Source organism: Pongo pygmaeus, chromosome 3 (assembly GCF_028885625.2).
Source record: "Pongo pygmaeus isolate AG05252 chromosome 3, NHGRI_mPonPyg2-v2.0_pri, whole genome shotgun sequence".
Taxonomy (NCBI): domain Eukaryota; kingdom Metazoa; phylum Chordata; class Mammalia; order Primates; family Hominidae; genus Pongo; species Pongo pygmaeus.
Genome location: NC_072376.2, coordinates 180,065,557 through 180,083,614, shown reverse-complemented (window position 1 = coordinate 180,083,614; position 18,058 = coordinate 180,065,557). Strand labels below are relative to the sequence as shown.

General features: G+C 35.1%; 1 protein-coding gene across 4 annotated transcripts in view; it reads left to right on the top strand.

Annotated features, from left to right (window-relative positions):
- The window catches only part of SPOCK3 (SPARC (osteonectin), cwcv and kazal like domains proteoglycan 3), a 499,153-nt gene that overhangs the window by 329,545 nt on the left and 151,550 nt on the right, over window positions 1-18,058 (top strand). For all 4 annotated transcript variants that reach the window (XM_054486169.2, XM_063664262.1, XM_054486170.2 and 1 more), the window contains one exon: window positions 1,787-1,910. In XM_054486169.2, the coding sequence (XP_054342144.1) occupies window positions 1,787-1,910 (124 nt within the window). The remainder of the gene's footprint in view (window positions 1-1,786; window positions 1,911-18,058) is intronic.

The window sequence follows — 18,058 nt, the reverse complement described above, 5'->3', positions numbered from 1 at the left end:
CTCAGGTGATCCGCCTGTCTCGGCCTCCCACAGCACTGGGATTACAGGCGTGAGCCAATGTGCCCAGCCAAATCTTCAAACTTTTTAAAAATTTACTTCTAGTTATATTTACTCTTTAAATTAAAATTGAAAGATTTTCCAAGTCATAAATGTTATATTTATAAAAGAAATTTATTAATACAACATTTAGTTTCCAGATATCATTAGGATTTTTTAAATTATATGTGTTAGGAAAGGAGAATGAGATGAAGTAAAAAAGAGATACGGAGATGAGATATAAACCTAAGCATAAAGGACATACACATCCTATTTTTTTTTACTACAATCCTCTTTTGCTCTAATAAAATACTTTTCACTGATTAGAAGCCCAAACTTGCTTATACTTTCTCCTAATGTATCTGAAGTCAAATAATTTTGCATAATTTCATGTCTTGTTTGATTACACACAGTGAAAGTTCAGTGCGAGTAGAATGTTTAAATTTTTTTTAAATTTGTTTCTGCTACATTTTTGTAATTTATAAATCTTGAAGTGTTACAGAATAGTCCACGTTTTTCAATCATTGTTTTATTCCTCACTAGGATCTCGTGCCAACTCTTTTTCAGGAAAAATTTGCATGTTTACTTTTTCCCATTCTATCTATTATAAGATGTACTTTGTAGCAAAGCAAGGTTTTAATGTGGTCTTTTGGCAGAATGTACAAAACTGAAATAAAGAGAACATATTTGGAACTGTGATAGGCTTCATGAAAATCTAGAGAAATAATCAATGTGTAATGCCCATCCAAACTGGCAAAATTTGAAACACATAGTTCAAACTTCTTTCCTTATAATGAAAGTCCGTAAAACATGTCTTGATAGTCTTTTGGGACCACTATTTTGTAGGTTTGACATATTCATGAAAAAAAAAAAAAAAGCAAAAAGGAAAAAAATGTTTCTGGTAAAATATCTATTCTCATCCTGACATAGGCATGAAACTACTCTCTCCATAAGCAGTTGTAATAAATGAATATTGATTTACTACAGGACTTTTAAATATTAAATGTTTTTATATGAATTCTCAGTTAATTTTTTTTCTAACTTTCGAGCCATTTTCCTGACTCTGTGTAAATTGTTCACACAGATAGGCAAAGGAATTAAGCAATTTAACCAAAGTGGGGAAACAAACAATTGTAAGTGTAGGTAGCAGAAGAGAATGGATTTTTTTCCAGTTATTCTATATCAAAGCTGCATGGATCTACTTTAAAACACTTTTACACAACAAAAGGAGATTTGCTATCAGTAAACCTAGCAATTTGGCTTTTTAAATACTGGTAAATCCTGGAAAATTGTAATTCTTTATTTCTGTTTTCTCTAAAAGTAAGCCACTCTTACTTTTAGGCACTCAGGGAATTTAGATGTCATCTTTTTTATATGGTTCCTAATGGAACATGAGGACGGCTTTTAAGAAGGTGCCAGATGTGTGAGTCCTTTATTGCTAAGCAAGTGTTGCTTCTGTTTATGAGGCTAACAAAAGGGTTCACGTGAAGAAATACAGCTATCATTTATATGTGACTAGCAGAATATATTTAAGGAACATATTCTTTTTCACCAGAGGCAAGCCTTAAGATATAAATCAAAAGATTATGATGAAAAATATGGCATAAATAATAAATTAAAAATGAGAATAGTTTGTTGATTCTAATGTATCTTCAGGAGTTGGAATGGCAGTGTAGGAGAGGAATGAACTAATATAAATGTATATTTTAAAATAAATATGCTCAATATGCTTGCTTTATTTTTTTAACAGGATGAAAGAAGCAGGAGTAGACCATAGGCAGTGGAGGGGTCCCATATTATCCACCTGCAAGCAGTGCCCAGTGGTCTATCCCAGCCCTGTGTGTGGTTCAGATGGTCATACCTACTCTTTTCAGGTAAAGACACCTACAGTTGTTTAGTTTGAAATAAGTGATGCATACTTATTAGTAAATGATTAAAACCATTGTTTATCCAATGTGATAATTCAAATTATTCATTTAACTTATAAAATAAATGAATAATCTCACTGGTTTGGAATATGATTCAATGTGTATTTGTTTTTTCTATATCAGAATTTTTAAGGTTTGAAATACTAAAGCTATGAACCCTCAGATATCAAAGCCAACCTTTCCTTTGTTGCTACTATGAAAGAGGTCAGAAATGTTAGCATGCTGTACAATAGCTTTAGTGATCAATATTATTTTAACAACAATAAATGTGCTACAATCTGTCATTAGAATTACTTTTTTAATCTCATATTTTATCTCCTATATTATCTCATTTAAGCCACCAAAAATCTCTTTACCAAATGAAAAAACCAGGATCAGGAAGGCAATTTGACAAGTTTCACACATTTAGTTGACATTGAAGCCAGGATTTGATATAACCTTTGATTCAATGCCTTTGCTCTCTCTTCTACATTGTTGTTCCTCCCAATTAAGTGTCCCATATTGTTAAAATATTTTGGGATTTTTACAAACTTTGCCTAAATAAGACATTGATAAATTTCCTTAGCTTATGTAACAGAAAGGAAGGAGTTCAGGCTCACTGTCTTTTATCTGAAACCCTAGGGACTGGATACATTTAAAAATTTAGATTTAAAAAATATATATATTTTAGAAAGGTAGTGTAGCATATTATGCAGTGTCCCTAGAAGGAGCTTTCCCTATAATTAAACTATTAAGCCAAGTGCAGTGGCTCACGCCTGTAATCCCAGCACTTGTGAGGCCAAGGTGGGCAGATTACCTGAGTCAGGAGTTTGAGACCAGCCTGGCCAACATGGTGAAACCCTGTTTCTACTAAAAATACAAAAATGCATCAGGCATGGTGGTGGGCATCTGTAATCCCAGCTACTAGGGAGGCTGAGGCAGAAGAATGACTTGAACCGGGGAGGCGGAGGTTGCAGTGAGCTGAGATTCTGCCATTGTACTCCAGCCTGGGCAATAAGAGCAAAACTCTGTCTTAAAAAACAAAAAACAAAAACAAAAACATATTAATACATTTTTAAGCAACAATTTAAATATTCTTATTAAACAGTATACATGAAATCTATAAATAACCTTTCCTCAGCTCATATCTGATTGTGCTTACTGCAAAGTTATTTCCAGAATTTTTTTTACCTTTTATATGCTTTGGTTTTGTGGATACCTGCTTATGAATCATAATTTGTCTGAGCAAATATTTCCCCAAAACTTCCACTTGCCTTTTACAGTTACAAATCTGGGCAAGTGCACTACAGTGCTCTTAATTAATTCAGTCACTAAATGCATACATAGTACATACTAGGTACCAAGTACTGTGTATCCTTAGTGAAGCTGTCTGTCATATGTCTACCCGCTAAACTTTTATAGATGTATGTAGAAGCAGAGTTATTGCTAGGAGAGGAGGGTGTCAGGGGTCCTTTCAACATGGTCTTGATCTTGGTGAATTTAACATGGTATAGGTAGGGCCTTGGCTTTCAAGTTTAGTGAATTCCTGTTGCTAGTACAAGGGAGAGTGAATCTATCTCATATTATAAAATTCCACATGGAAATGATGTACAAATCATTTTGCTGATTTATTGACTTATAATGAAGGATACAGATTGTAATATTCCAACTGATAGGAAGAACTACAGAGGAAGTAAATTTTAATCCTAATTTTATCTGGTGAGTGTAGATGATTGAACAAATTGAGTCAGTGGTAGAGAGATTGGAAAGTTTTACTGGCATCCACCTAAGTAGAAGCATGTCTTTCTCAACATTGGAAATATGTGCCAGAAGTACAGATATGTTTGTGCCTAGGGTGTCATCATCCCCAGAGAGTGCTAACAGAAGTCTACTGGCTTCTGCTGACATTTCTGGGACTCTTTTGAGGTTGCTTCTAGAAGGTGATCCTTCCTTTCCCAATTTAGTTTCATAGGATACCAGGTTACAATTGTAAGTGGAATTCTACTTGATGAGACTTGATTGATGATGTTAGAGTTACTTAGCATATAAGAAATAGCCCTCATATTCTCATTCAAGACTAAAAGCACGTATTATACATAGATTAATTCAGGTATATCTTCAATTTTATGGGGTTTCCTCATTGTTCTCCTTGGGCATGAGGCACACTGTGATACCTTGGCTTATAAATCATCTAATTTTATTAGTAGTATCAACACAACCAATCTTATAGATAATCCATATTTGAATTATTATTTTAATATTGATTTACATAAATGTCACTTTTAACAAATGCTTTTTTACATAGATATTACAAAAAGCATGCTTCAAGTGAATATGGGTCTTTAATAACCCTAAATCATCATTTTTATTTCTGTTAATTCTAGTTTAACTTACTGACTCTTCCACTTTGAACCATCCATCCTAATCTTAAACTTTTGCATTGACAACGATGAGACTGAGCTGTATAAAACAAGGAAAACTAAGTAGAACTCTTAGCCCAGTAAAAATTTAGGTGAAACTATCCTTACTAATCTTTTTTTAAGAGTTTATTTGATTTGAATCTCAAATTATGGACTTCAACATGTTGGTGTTTTTTTGTTCCACCCTCATAAGAAATTATTGCCCTAGGCTATTTAGCTACCAGATCAAGAACAAAGACCACAGAGGCCAGTACCTTCTTGTAAATGTCATTTTATTATGTTCCCAACATCTGCTTATGAGAGTTGAAAATAGAATATAGGTAAGAGATCACAAGATCTTTCTTCCGGCTCTTGGATCACTAAATTTTGTCAATAAACTTGCAAATTATGACAGGGCAGATTTAAACACATTTGAACAATAACGATGAGCTCCAAATTCTAAGATCAGTAGGGTCCATGAAGCTCCTTGCTTGAAGTTTTAAATCCTCCCCTGAGTAGTCCTGATATGTTAAAGATTAACCAGAAGGCAGATATGATGAGTCTTGGATGTGGTGCCCTGTGTTCAGTGTGGAAGTGCAATCTTGCTGTGGAAGCCTTTCCTATTCATCTGCTGAATTGTCGACCCATGCATTGATACAAAGGGTTTTTTTTTAATACTACAAATAATATTCCTACAAGTTCTATTTTAGACCCACAATGTTTGTTCATTACTTTCAGCTCATTTTATAGAGAGGAGATTATAAATGATATTTCCATTGCACATCTTAACTGGAGGTGAGGTCAGGTGCAGGAGCTGGGGGATGTGGTGGAAAAGAGGAATATCAGAAGGTACACAAAGAAAGACTTTAGCCAAATGACATAACTAAGATATAATTTTGAAAGGTAAACCTCATTATGCAATGTGACCAATTTTGAATAATTATTTTATTGGAGTTCGAGCTTTGAAGTTAATCAGCATTTCTAGAAATCCTCAGGAGAGAATTTTAAAAATGCATACACAAAAAGAAAAATGAACAGATGAGGAATTATGGATAAATAGGCTTACTTGAAAAAATCTTGGGACATTTGTGATTTTCATAAAAAGTATGTTTGGAACATTGCCTTTTTTCCTGTTAAGAAAAATTATTTACTTTCTTTAGAAGCCTATTTAATCTTTCTTTTTAAAAGAACCAGTGTTCTCTGAATTCTTTCAAATTCAGCAATGCCAGAAAAATTAAAATATAGTCTGTTCAAGGTTGTTTGAGAGGTGATCATTCTTGAAATTGACACAAAAGATGAAGGCCTTCATTTCTTTACTTCAGGCAAAGTCTATTTTGATTGTATTGTCAAGCTGCAGTAAGAACTAGGAATTGTTCTTCAATATACCATTTATGTTAGATCATGGATGTATTTCTCACTTTGTTATGTAAAATGTACATTACATTTGCCGTGAGCACAAGTCAATAAATAATACTAACATTTTAGACTTGAGTAGAACATGTGTAATATAAATTCCCTGAGGACAACAGTGGATGATTTTAAACTCTTTTCTATCATATTTAGTGATGCACTGCTTGGCAATTGAACTAAACAATCATGAATTCCTTAGAAATGACTATTGTTCATAAAATTGTGTGTGTGTGTGTGGTTTTGAAGGAAGGCAAATATAAAGCTTACTTATTTTAAACTGCAGTTTTCCAAATCCAGCTGTAGAGATGCTACTTAAATTGATTTGGAATGGGGCCCCATGAATTTGAATTTTTAAAACTCCTCATGTGACTTTTATGTGCAGCCATGGCTGAGAATCACTGTGCATCCCTTCAAATTATTGCCTTTGAATACTTAAATAAAAGGTAGGGGTGTATGTGTGTGTGTGTGTGTGTGTGTGTGTGTGTGTGTGAACAATAACATTAGCATTAAAGGGGAAGGCCTAATTATTTTTATTACAATTCAAAAACTTTCTATTTTAAGTTTCAACATGCTACTATAATGTTTTAACCTTTCTGTCATTTATTTTTTTCATATTTGAGGTATGTTCTTACTTTCTCTTAATAGTTATTAATTCTAGCAACTATATGCACATTTTGAAAGGTAGATAATTTCTGACACCTAATCATGAGAAGTTTGATATGTTATACTTTTTAGTATTTAGTTGTTCTGTCTTCTTTCCTCTGAATATTTAGAGCTGAGATCATTTGATTTTGGAAGATCCACTGTCAGAAATGGATGTGCACTCTTTCTATTTGACTTGCTTTTCCACTTAGGTTGGGTTTGACGTTTGGCTGAGGTATGCCAACTCGATCAATATTAGAGCACCAGAACATTATCATGATCATTTATGGGGATACATTCTTATTACAGCACTGAACATTAAAGGAAATAATATGAATGAACTTTATCATAAAATTTCAAATTTAAAAGGAACTTAAAAGAACATCTGGGACAAACTTCTATGCAATAGAGTCCCTGGTATGAAATCATATTCTGCGAGGTAAACCTCTATATTTGAGCAGTGTTCTAATTGTCAGAAAAGCCTTCCTCTCCTTACACTGATTTTGTTTCCAACACTTGATATCCTTACTCCCTGGAGCCATGTGTTGAAGCACAAAATACATCCTCTCTTGTCTTCAGTTATTGGGAAAAATGTGAATTCTTAAATTTGCCACTTACAGTGAAGCAAACAGCCAAAAGACACTAGCAAAGCAGCTTCACAGGTAGGAAAAGAACTCATTTTTTTTGTTTGTTTTGTTTTTTCGAATCCCTGATTGGTCATTGACTTGATCAATGACTGGTGCCTTTGAATAGAGGCTTCTAAGAGAACACAGGGTACATTGCTCCAGAATATCTTCACCCCAGTCCCTTTAATTTTACATGAGTTTCTATATACTAAGTTCTTTTCCTAATGCTCTGATCAGTGTTTCCCACAGCTTGGTGCCAGTGGTCTATCTGTGGGGAAGGTATAATGTAATGAGTCAGAGGCACAGGTGCCTGATTTTTGTCTACCATTTACAATAACTTGTGTTTTGATCTTGCAATATGGTAACCCATGGGCTTTTCACTACATTAACTTTCATAACCTCATATATACACATGTGTGTGTCCATATGTATAATGTGTGTATACATATATAAATCAAACATTTATGTAGACCATATTTTCTGGCAAATACTTTAAATATTTTAAATATGTTAACTGGTTATTATCCCTCCTTTATAGATGAGAACTGTGAAGCACAGAGAATTTAAGTCATTTGACCAGTGTTACTCAGCTAAGTCCAGAGCCCATGTTCTTAATCGCATTTCAATTTTTTAATGTAAAATTGAAGCAAATTCATTTTTTAAATTAATTACCCTTCATTTTTTTTCTATATTGCTACACATGATGTGGTGACTACCTTTATTTGAATCACTAAAAAAAATTTAAAAATAAAAATATATGGCTTTTAAATTTATTGAGTTGTTTCTCACTGAATTAAAGCCTGTGATGTCAGATTAATGATAAAAATATATTTTTAGATATTATGCATGATAAATAAGCCTAAATCATCAATTTTCTATGATTATTACTTGTTGCAGAAAACAATCTTCTGTGTCTTCTAGAAGATTTAAAATTTTAACTTTTAGGGTTAGGTCTGTGATACTGATTAGTTTTTGTGTATAGTAGAAGGTAGTTTTTTTTTTTTTATGTAGCCCACCAGGCCAGGTGTGGTGGGCTTATGCCCACCATTTTGAGAAGCAGAGATGGGAAAATTCCTTGAGCTCAGGAGGTCAAGACAAGCATTGGCAACATGGCAAAAACCCGTTTCTACACAAAATTTTTTAAAAAGTAGCCAACCAGTTGCAGAATCGTTTATAGCATCTTACTTCAATGGATTGCTCTGATGTCTTTGTCAAAAATGAAATGGTCCTAAAAGTGTGGGTCTGTTTCCGTCTTTATTATGTTCAGTGAACTATTTGTCCTTAAGCCTGTATCACATGTCTAATTTGTTGTACCTTAATGCTGACTTTTGAATTCAGGTGCAAAGTCCAACTTTGTTATACCTTTTTAATATTGCTTTGGTGTTTACCCTTTGCATTTCCATAAGAGTTTCAGAATCAGTCTGTCAATTTCTATAGAAAACAAGCTAGAATCATTTTTTAGATATTGTGCAGTACTGAATCTTCAAATCCACACACTTGGTATATCTCTCCATTTAGTTATATTTCATTAATTAATGTTCGGTAATTTTCAGTATAGAATTTCATAATGCCCTTTATTAAATTTGTTAAGTACTTTTTTATTAGTACTATTGTAAATTTAATTTTAATTCAGTTTTTAACTGTTTGCTGATAGTATATTGTTATATTGTTAACTTTCTATACTGACTTGTATATTGCCACTTTGCTAAATTCACTTATTATTTCTAGTAATGTTTTGTCATCTCTCCAGTTTTTTTACATATAATATCCTTCTCCATGAATAGAGGCAGGTTTATTTCTTCCTTTTTTATCTTTCTATTTCTTGCCTTAGGTTTTGGTTAGGACTTCCACTACAATGTTCAATGCATCTCCTTGCCTTAGTCCCAATTTATAAGAAAAGTGTTCAGTATTTTCAACATTAGGTATGAAGTTACCTATAGATTTTTATATGTAAAAAAAGAAAAGTTTTAATAGAGCTTAAGCCCATGTTAATTAAGTTTTCTGTAGCCATCACAGAATAGAACATATAATATCAGTGTCTACATCTTTTGTTACTATATACTAAAAAAGGACTAACACCACATATATTCATTTGTGGAATTTTCATGTCAACTTTTATATCTTAGAGATCTCGTAGTTTATAAGCAGTCCATCTAGTTTGTATTTATAAGGAACCCATTTATCTAAAAAATCCTAAACTATGTAGAACATGTTTAAATATACATGTTCTTTAAGAGAAGTGTAATGATAATAATACTAGGCTTATACTAGTTGTGGTAATAGAAGTTCTAGTAATATTTGTTGTAATTGCTAAAATAATTGTATAATAATATCAGTTAATATCCTAAATATTTTATGTGTAGTAATTTGATCTTTAAAAAAATTTACAAGACTTTTTTTATAATGATCTACAAAGTAGGGATAAAGAAAAGGAAGCCCATGTCAGCCATAAACCTGGTGAATTACAATGCTGGAATCGGAGCCCAGTTAAGCTCACACACAGTTAACCACAGCACTGTACTGTGCAATAAAACTCCCAGCAAGACCTTAATTGATGCATTTATCACATGTGAATTTTACCTGAATGATGTCCTTTGTAACATTAATTATTCATCACTTTGCCAAGGAAAAAGAATACGGGAGGCGATGGGAGAGATATAAAGAAACCATATATATTTCATCTCTTCATAAAGATTGTAGAAAAGTAAATAGGTTATCCATGTGTATCTGTAAACCAACCTCTTTTTATCCTCCCTATTTTTCTCCCCTTCTCAGACACTAATACCCCCAATTCTACTCTCTACTTCAGGGGCTCAAAATATTTTTTAAATCTCACATATGAGTGTGAACTTGTGGTATTTATCTTTCTGTGCCTGGCTTATTTCAATTAATATAATGTTATTCATATGTAAAGATAACTATAGCATATGCCATCCTTACTATGTTACTACAAGTTATTCCAGCTGAGTTACTCAAAAATTTTCTAGGTAATTACGTAAATGTACGTACAGCACCTTTGGAAGAGTTCTGTAATCTTTTTGTCAGAGGCACCCAACTCATATCCACAAACAAAATATTCTTTTAAAAAATTAACATATCATGATTGCATAATGTGTGTTAATCAGTATTCTAAATTTATGTATTAATGACTCAATTAAGCTAATGCGTTAATTTATATATGCATTAACTTCTTAATTTTAACAATGCTATAAGATATATAACATACACTAACATACACTAATATTGTTCCCATTTTAAACATAAGAATTTGAAACAGAGATTTTAAATAAGTTCATAGGGGATAGAACTAGTAAGGAGCAGGACTAATAATATGGCTATGAATAAAAATATAGATTATATTAAAGTAATAATATAATAAAATGATTTTGTATAATATGTAATTAAACATGCTAATTTTATATCAATAACAAATAATACACAAAAGATTTCAAAATTAATATGACAATTATTTTTCTAGATAAAGAAAAAAATAGTATGCCATATATTGTATCTATCTATATCAGTTTATAATCATTTGAATTATAAAATAAACACAATAGAACGTGGCTGTCATATCATTTTTAGGGTATCTGAGCAAATTATATTTTTTCCCACAATCACACTGGATATACTCTATAAGCACTGTATGTTTTAGTGGTCTTTAACCTCTTCCCATCCTAAATGCACTCTACCAAGAAAAGTAGTCTTGTTATGTGAATTGACAGTGGATTAAGTATGTTTTTGTATCTGAAGTAAGCCAAATAAACAGCCAAATGAAACTAGAAGGTAACAACACTAATATAGAAACTGAGACAGGAAAAAACAACCTGTCAATAACTAGAATCCAGAAATATTAAGATTAATGGCCTGTGAAAGAATGGCAGAGTAGGCTCGATATGAAAGCACAGTGACGTCGATGAATTAGACAACCCCACTGAACAGCTGTGCCTCCAGTGAAAAGAAAGCGGGAAATATTTGTCATCAGGCACTAGGAATCTGAAAAGTAACCTAACAGGTCCTTGCAGTAGCATGGGGTAATAATACCATTATTATGGTATAATGTTGATGCTTTTGAGCTGCTCTTGCATGGGTCTGGTATTCTGAATTACACTACATCTGAGCAGAGGTCAGGCAAGCCCAAAGCTGAGAACATTTAAGGGATTTCATATATTAACTTCCACCAAGACGTGGAAGCCTCAATATATACTTTCTCTGTAGAAATCTATTATGAATTCAGACTTCTAAGGATTCCACAGAGTTTGTTCTGCCAACTCAAATTCACAATTTATTTAATAAGTTTTAGTATTTATTAATTTTTAAATAAATTAAATTGTAAATTATTTATAATTTATATTATAAATAATTTATAATATAAATAATTTATAAATAAATATAAATTAAATAAATATTATAAATAAAGGGACACACTAATACAATACAAATAAACTAATAAACAAAATGAAGTAAGCTAACAAGAGCAAGAGTGAAAAATGCGAACAGCAAGAACAAGACAAGATTCGTATTTTAAATACTTAAAATTCTAAAATTGTTAGAGACAAATTATTAGTAACAGACATCAACTGTATAATATATGTTAATGTATGAAACATTTAAACATGTAAAAATGACATTGAAATATTCAAGCAATACCAAACATAATTTCAGAAAAAATTACTCAGCTTTTAAAAGAACCAAATAGCATTTAATTAAAATATTATTTAATTAAAAATTAAGTCAATAGATTAAACAGCAGATTAGATGAACTTGAAGATAATGAACTATAACTTATGTATATGTGATTGTACATGTATATGCATTATGTATGTAACGTACAATAATAAGCTGTAACATATGTAAATATGTTACATGTGTGCAATATATGCAAATATTATATATATTATATATTTATGTACATGTATACACATACGTATTTCTGAAAAATGACCCAAAAAGGTAGAATATATAGACTATAGAGTAGAATGAGAAAGTATCAAAAGTTTAATCTGAAATATAGAGAGTAATCAGAAGTAATAACACAGAGAAAATATTAGAAGATAATTTAGTTGAGAATTTTAGTTGAGAATTTTCCAGAAGTGATGAAATACATGATTCCACAAGTACAGGAAACACAGTGTATACCAAGTAAGATAAATAAGAAGAAACCCAAGTCTAGACACGTTACAGTAAAATGAGAGCTTACCAAAGTAAAGTCCATCCAGACAAAAAAGCCATATTACCTACCAAAAATATTGTATCATTATACCAAAAAAAGCATCTCAGCAAGATTAATGTGATTCAGAAAATGGTGGAAATGTACACTTAAAATATTGAAAGAAAATTTTTAAAATTCAAAAGCCAGTATTTCAGAAGGAAATACCTTCTAAGTCCGTTTGCTACATAAATAGCCTTGAAAAGAGTGCACAGAGCAAAAGCTGTCAGTGCCTCTGATTGCATGATGTGCAAAAATGTGAGTGAACCCAGGAGATCTGCCTCCAAACAGTATCTGCCCTTTGTTTCCACATCTTGGCTTCTAGAAAATGTTCCTCTACATAGGCCACTCCATCAACAGGTGTTTGAACCAAAACTGTTCAATTTATCTCATGTAGCTTTTAATTAAGGATATCATCAAGGGAACTCTAAGCAGGAGGATGATACAAACCTGCAAGCAAAATTTATCTCAGCAGTGTCTCCGACCCCCCACTCCAAGGTCTCAGAGCCAACCTCCTGGACACATCGCATAAATCATCCAGATCTACCTTATACATGCAATGTGGCTTTTGGCTTATGTTTTTGTCTTGGGCTTTCTACTTGGCCTGTGGAATTAAGTCAGGTGCAGCAGGATACACTAGTGATTGCCTAGATGTCACTACTTGACCTACAGAGAGGCATCTTGGACAATTGTGTCATCCAAAATATCTGGTCAGTGGACTGTGACTGACCTGAATGCCTTTCAGAAACAATGTCCTGTCACTGATCACTTCACTTCACAAAATGTGTTAGTGAAACATTTATTATCAACTTTTCTAATTGCATACCTCCTGTTACAAAAAGAACTTCCTGCAAGGTGTTCATAAATGATGAGCCTGGTGTCCCACTGATGTGACTCTGCAGGTGGGACCTATATCGTTCAGGGGACATAGACTGACAGTGCGTCAAATATGGCTCTCCAGCCTGCTGTCAGATCTCAGGTTTCCCAATTCAGTTAGAATAACAGACTCTACTCTTTGTTTTTGGAGTGATAGCTTGAGGGAAGTGTGCCTAATTTGTCTTGGTTTTTCTAGCAACCAGACTGGTAGCATTCATTCACCCCACAGAATAAGAGGGGAGGTGGGAAAGATGTCTGATGGTGTTGACAGGTGATTTGCATGGGAGGTTCAGGAGCTGGTGCCATCTCCTGTTTCTAGACTTCTCTGGTAATGTTAAGTGAAATGGAAAAAGGAATGTCTGGGGAAGTCAGATCCAGCACGCAGTTAACTTTAAGACACTTGGAACACTTTGAGAGACACACAAGGACATTTTCCTTGGGGAGGAAAGATGTCAGGGTGGCTTGGAAAAACAAAAGCTCATGAATGCATCTTGTCCCTCTATTTATTTCAGAGTTGAAGGTGTTCCCTCTCCAGGAATACCTGGTGTTTTTCCCCTTCTATTACCACAAGATTAGTGGGTCCCATTACAATCACTAAAATTTTTCTTTCTTTCCATCAACTCCTAAACTTTACACAAGAACATTTTATCCATAACAGTATATTAGGAGGGACAAGGGAAGTTTTATAAAGAGAGACCCATTATGTTTTCAACTGTGGCCTGTGTATACTACTATCAGTGGATTCAAAGAGCAGTGTGATCCACAATTGAGTTTGAATCCCTAAGGCCTCCTTTGGACAGGCTGCCAACTGGAGGGTACAGCAACCAGGCCAGCCTGCAGTTGCTGGCAGGGGAAGTAAAGAGAAATTCTCAATGTTTAAACTAGGTATATATAACCTCCTTGCATCTTATTCACTACCTAAGAGCCAGCTGAGAGGGTATGCTCCTTTTCTGGGGACAGCAAAATTCAGGGACCAAATTGCCTTACTAAGATATGTGAATCATGTGGAGGTGAGGGAGGCAGAGACATAAATCTTTTTGAGTTTATTTTTTAAGAGCCAATCCCAGTGCCCAACAATATCAGATTCTTGTGGATGGTCGGGAGCATGGAAAGTGCTTAAATACCTTGCCGGCCAATGCATTACTGAGTAGATTTGGTGATAAAAAGTGCACTGTTGTCAGACTGCAAATAGCCCAAAGAGCTAAACATATGACACAGATTAGTTTTAAATGGTACAGTGATGCTGTCAGAGCCAGCTGGTAAAACTGGAACAGTGGCAGCTTTACTAGAAAAAGTCTCAATAGAGATTTGTAGCTCAAGGTGCTCATGAGGGTTGTGGAGCCCCACAGGTAGGAGATGTGACACAACTTGCTGGGTGGCTTCTAAATCAGCCTGTTGGTTTAGTTGAGTTGTAAAGGACCAAGGAGAATGCCTAAGTGGGGAATATACTCTCTCTAATACCCAAAGAATGCAATAAGGTTTTGGGCCTACATTTTGGTGGTAAGAATCAAAGAGATAGCAGCTTTTCTTCGCTATTAGAGAGATGAGCATTGTAAATCCACCCGCATAGCCCTAAGAAATATTGTAAACAGGGGCTGGATGCAGTGGCTCATGCCTGTAATCCCAGCATTTTGGGAGGCCGAGGCAGGCGGATCATGAGTTTAGGAGTTTGAGACTAGCCTGGCCAACGTGGTGAAACCCTATCTCTACTAAAAATACAAAAATTAGCTGGGCGTGGTGGCGTGCACCTGTAGTCCCAGCTACTCAGGAGGCTGAGGCAGGAGAATCGCTTTAACCTGGGAGGCAGAGGTTGCAGTAAGCCGAGATCATACCACTGCACTCTAGCCTGGGTGACAGAGCAAGACACTGTCTCAAAAAAAAAAAAAAAAAAAGAAGAAGAAAGAAAGAAATACACTGAACAGATGCCAAACTTTGTTAGAGTTTATCAGCCATCTCTTCTGAAAGAGGTGTAATAATACTGCAGTCAGAGTCATTGAGATTGAGGCTTTGGACTTGCCAAACAACAGGGTATCATCTGCATAGGAAAAGCTTTAGGCATTTAAGGTTTGTTAGAGTTATCCAGAGAATTGCAACCCATAGTGTATATATATCTATATCTATATCTATATCTATATATGTATATATATCTATATCTATATATATCTATATATGTGTATATATCTATATCTGTCTATATATATGTGTATAGATAGATATATATATATATAGAGAGAGAGAGAGATGAGGAGATTTATTATTGGAATTGAGTCACGTGGTAATGGAGGCTGACAGGTACCAAGATCTGTTGTCTACAAGCAGGAAAGTCAGGACAGATGATGATGTAATTCAGTCCGTGGCCCAAGGTGTGAGAGTCAATGGCCAGATGGTTAAGTCCCAGATGTGAATCCAAAACTCTGAGCGGAATGAGTGCCGATGTCAGAGGGCAGAAGATAGATGTCTCAAGCAGACAGAGGCAATTTGCACTCCCTAGGCCTTTTTTATTCTATCCAGACCCTCAACCAATAGGATGATGCCCACCCACATTGGTGAGAGGGTCTTCTGTACTCAGTCCACTAATTCAAATGCTCATCTCTTCTGGAAACATCCTCATAGTCATGCCCAGAAATAATGTTTGACCATCTATATGGTATCCCTTAGCCCATTCAGATTGACACATGAAATTAACCATTGTGTGAAGTTATACACACCTATTTGTGGCAAATGATAAGATGTTTCCATCTCCCACGAGAAAATTCTTTACCCATGAGTCTTGGCTCACTCATGGTAAGGGAGAATCTCTTCCACCATTTACCAGATAAAAAGTACAAATATATAGCACATCAATACCTAATGTGAATTCAGATGTGGAAGCAAGAATAGCATGCATTGAATTGACCCCAAAAGCCTCACAGGAAAGGTCACGTTGGCTTACCTTTCTTATTACCTTTCATAGTGTAAACCCTGCCCAAATATTATCAGTTGAATCCGGCGCCACCTTCTCCAACAGAACCAGATATAACAGTGACTTGGATTGGGTGCCTGCATCCAACACAGTCTTAAAAGCTTGAATCACCCCCTATCGCAAAGTTCTTCAGTATATGTGAATGAGTGTACTGGGCCTTCTGTCTCACTTGGAGAGAGAGAAACCTTGAGCCCATTGTCAGGATAACAACACTTCCTCCCCCTGCCCAGAGGTTAATGAGCAATAACCAACCAAAGTACCATTGGAACAGTTTGAGCCAAACCTACTGTCGAGACATGAAAAATAACTTTTTTTTCTTTTTTAGGGAGAGGGTCTTGCTCTGTCACACAGCTAGAGTGCAGTGATACAATCACAGACCACTGCAGCCTGGAATTCCAGGGCTCAATGATCCTCTTGCCTCAGCTTCCTGAGCAGCTGGGACTACAGGTGCACAGTACCAGCCCAGCCACTTTTTTTTTTTAATTTTTGTGTAGAGATGGGATCTCACTATGTTTCCCAAGCTGGTCTCAAACTCCTGGCCTCAAAGTGCTCCTCCTGCCTTGGGTTCCCCAAATGCTGGGATTATAGGCATAAGCCACTGCACCCAGACTAGGCTTGAAACTTTTAATAACAGAGAATATGGGTGAGACTTTCACTACCCTTGTTCATGATTTGGGTGATATAATTCACTACTAGGTCTTCTAATATGGTCTGTGGGACTTGTGTTCTTTCACTTACAGAAAGCCACTTCTCAGCCAGCATCTCATCATCATTGCCAAAAACCACTAGAACTGTGAAGGGTCTGAAAATTTTATCCCACTTGCAAGATGCTGCAATTTCTTGGAGGTTTGCAGAAGACATGATACCCTGGGCCGGAGACAAAGGAATATTGTACTTAGTGCACAGGCAGCATAATCTTTGATGTTCGTGTCAGTTCTCCTTTGCTCACAAGTCCCGCAGGGGTAATGCACAGTGGCATAGTTTGATGATCTTCACACATTGATTTTGTGTTGCAGCTGGGGAAATCCCAATATTTTCTAAAAGACTGCAAACAATCCCGCCCAACCTTTGCTCGTGCAGAGACATTATCTTTGTTTTACTGGACAGAAAAAAACCCTTCTCTCTCTTCCAGAAGGAGACACTACCTCTGTCTCGCAACTATCTTTCCTAAACAAACAAAATTGAATAGATAATACAGAACAAAAGGCTGCCAGTGTCTCTGCTCCCACAAGGTACAGCAATACATTGGGTACTTGTCCCCCAACACTACACAATAATAGGGCAATTCTATTAATATTAGACAAACTAGATTTTCACATAAAAGCCATAGAAAATGGCAGAGAGAATTACTACATAATGATTAATATGTTAATTCTCCTGGAAAATCTGATACAATAGTTCCAATCATGGAAGTACATAATAAAATAGTTTCAAGATATATAAGGCAATTTTTACGGAGACAAACTGTCATATCTCATCAGCACATAGTGAGATTTTAGTACTCTTAGTAACTGATGGAGCTACAGGGGAAAAAAAAGTTAATCTTTTCCCCTGCCCTCCCTGGCTCAAAGTAAATCAGAGGAGCCCCCCAGTTGGTGAACGGGGGAAGGGTTGAGCTCTCTAATATAGTCCTGATGGTAAACCCACCTGTATTTAAGAACATGGGCCATGTAGTTGGAAAAGTTCTTAGAATGTTTATACTACAGAGGAAGGCAGCAAGAATGTAAGACTGATTCTATTGCACATTTAAGAAAATTGGTTGAACGTACAACTAAATGTAAGTTTCTCATTCATGGAGGAAGTATTTACAAACATGGAAAAAGGCAAGCGGCAAAGAATGCTGACACATTGGATTGGCACTGGGGAAGGCAGTCTCATGTGCAATCTTCTGACCCTCACTCATCCACATAAAGATGGGCCATGAGCCTGGAACACTTCCTTATGGAGAGATAGGGAGGCCACACAGCCTGTGCTTGGCTTAGCACCTTGTT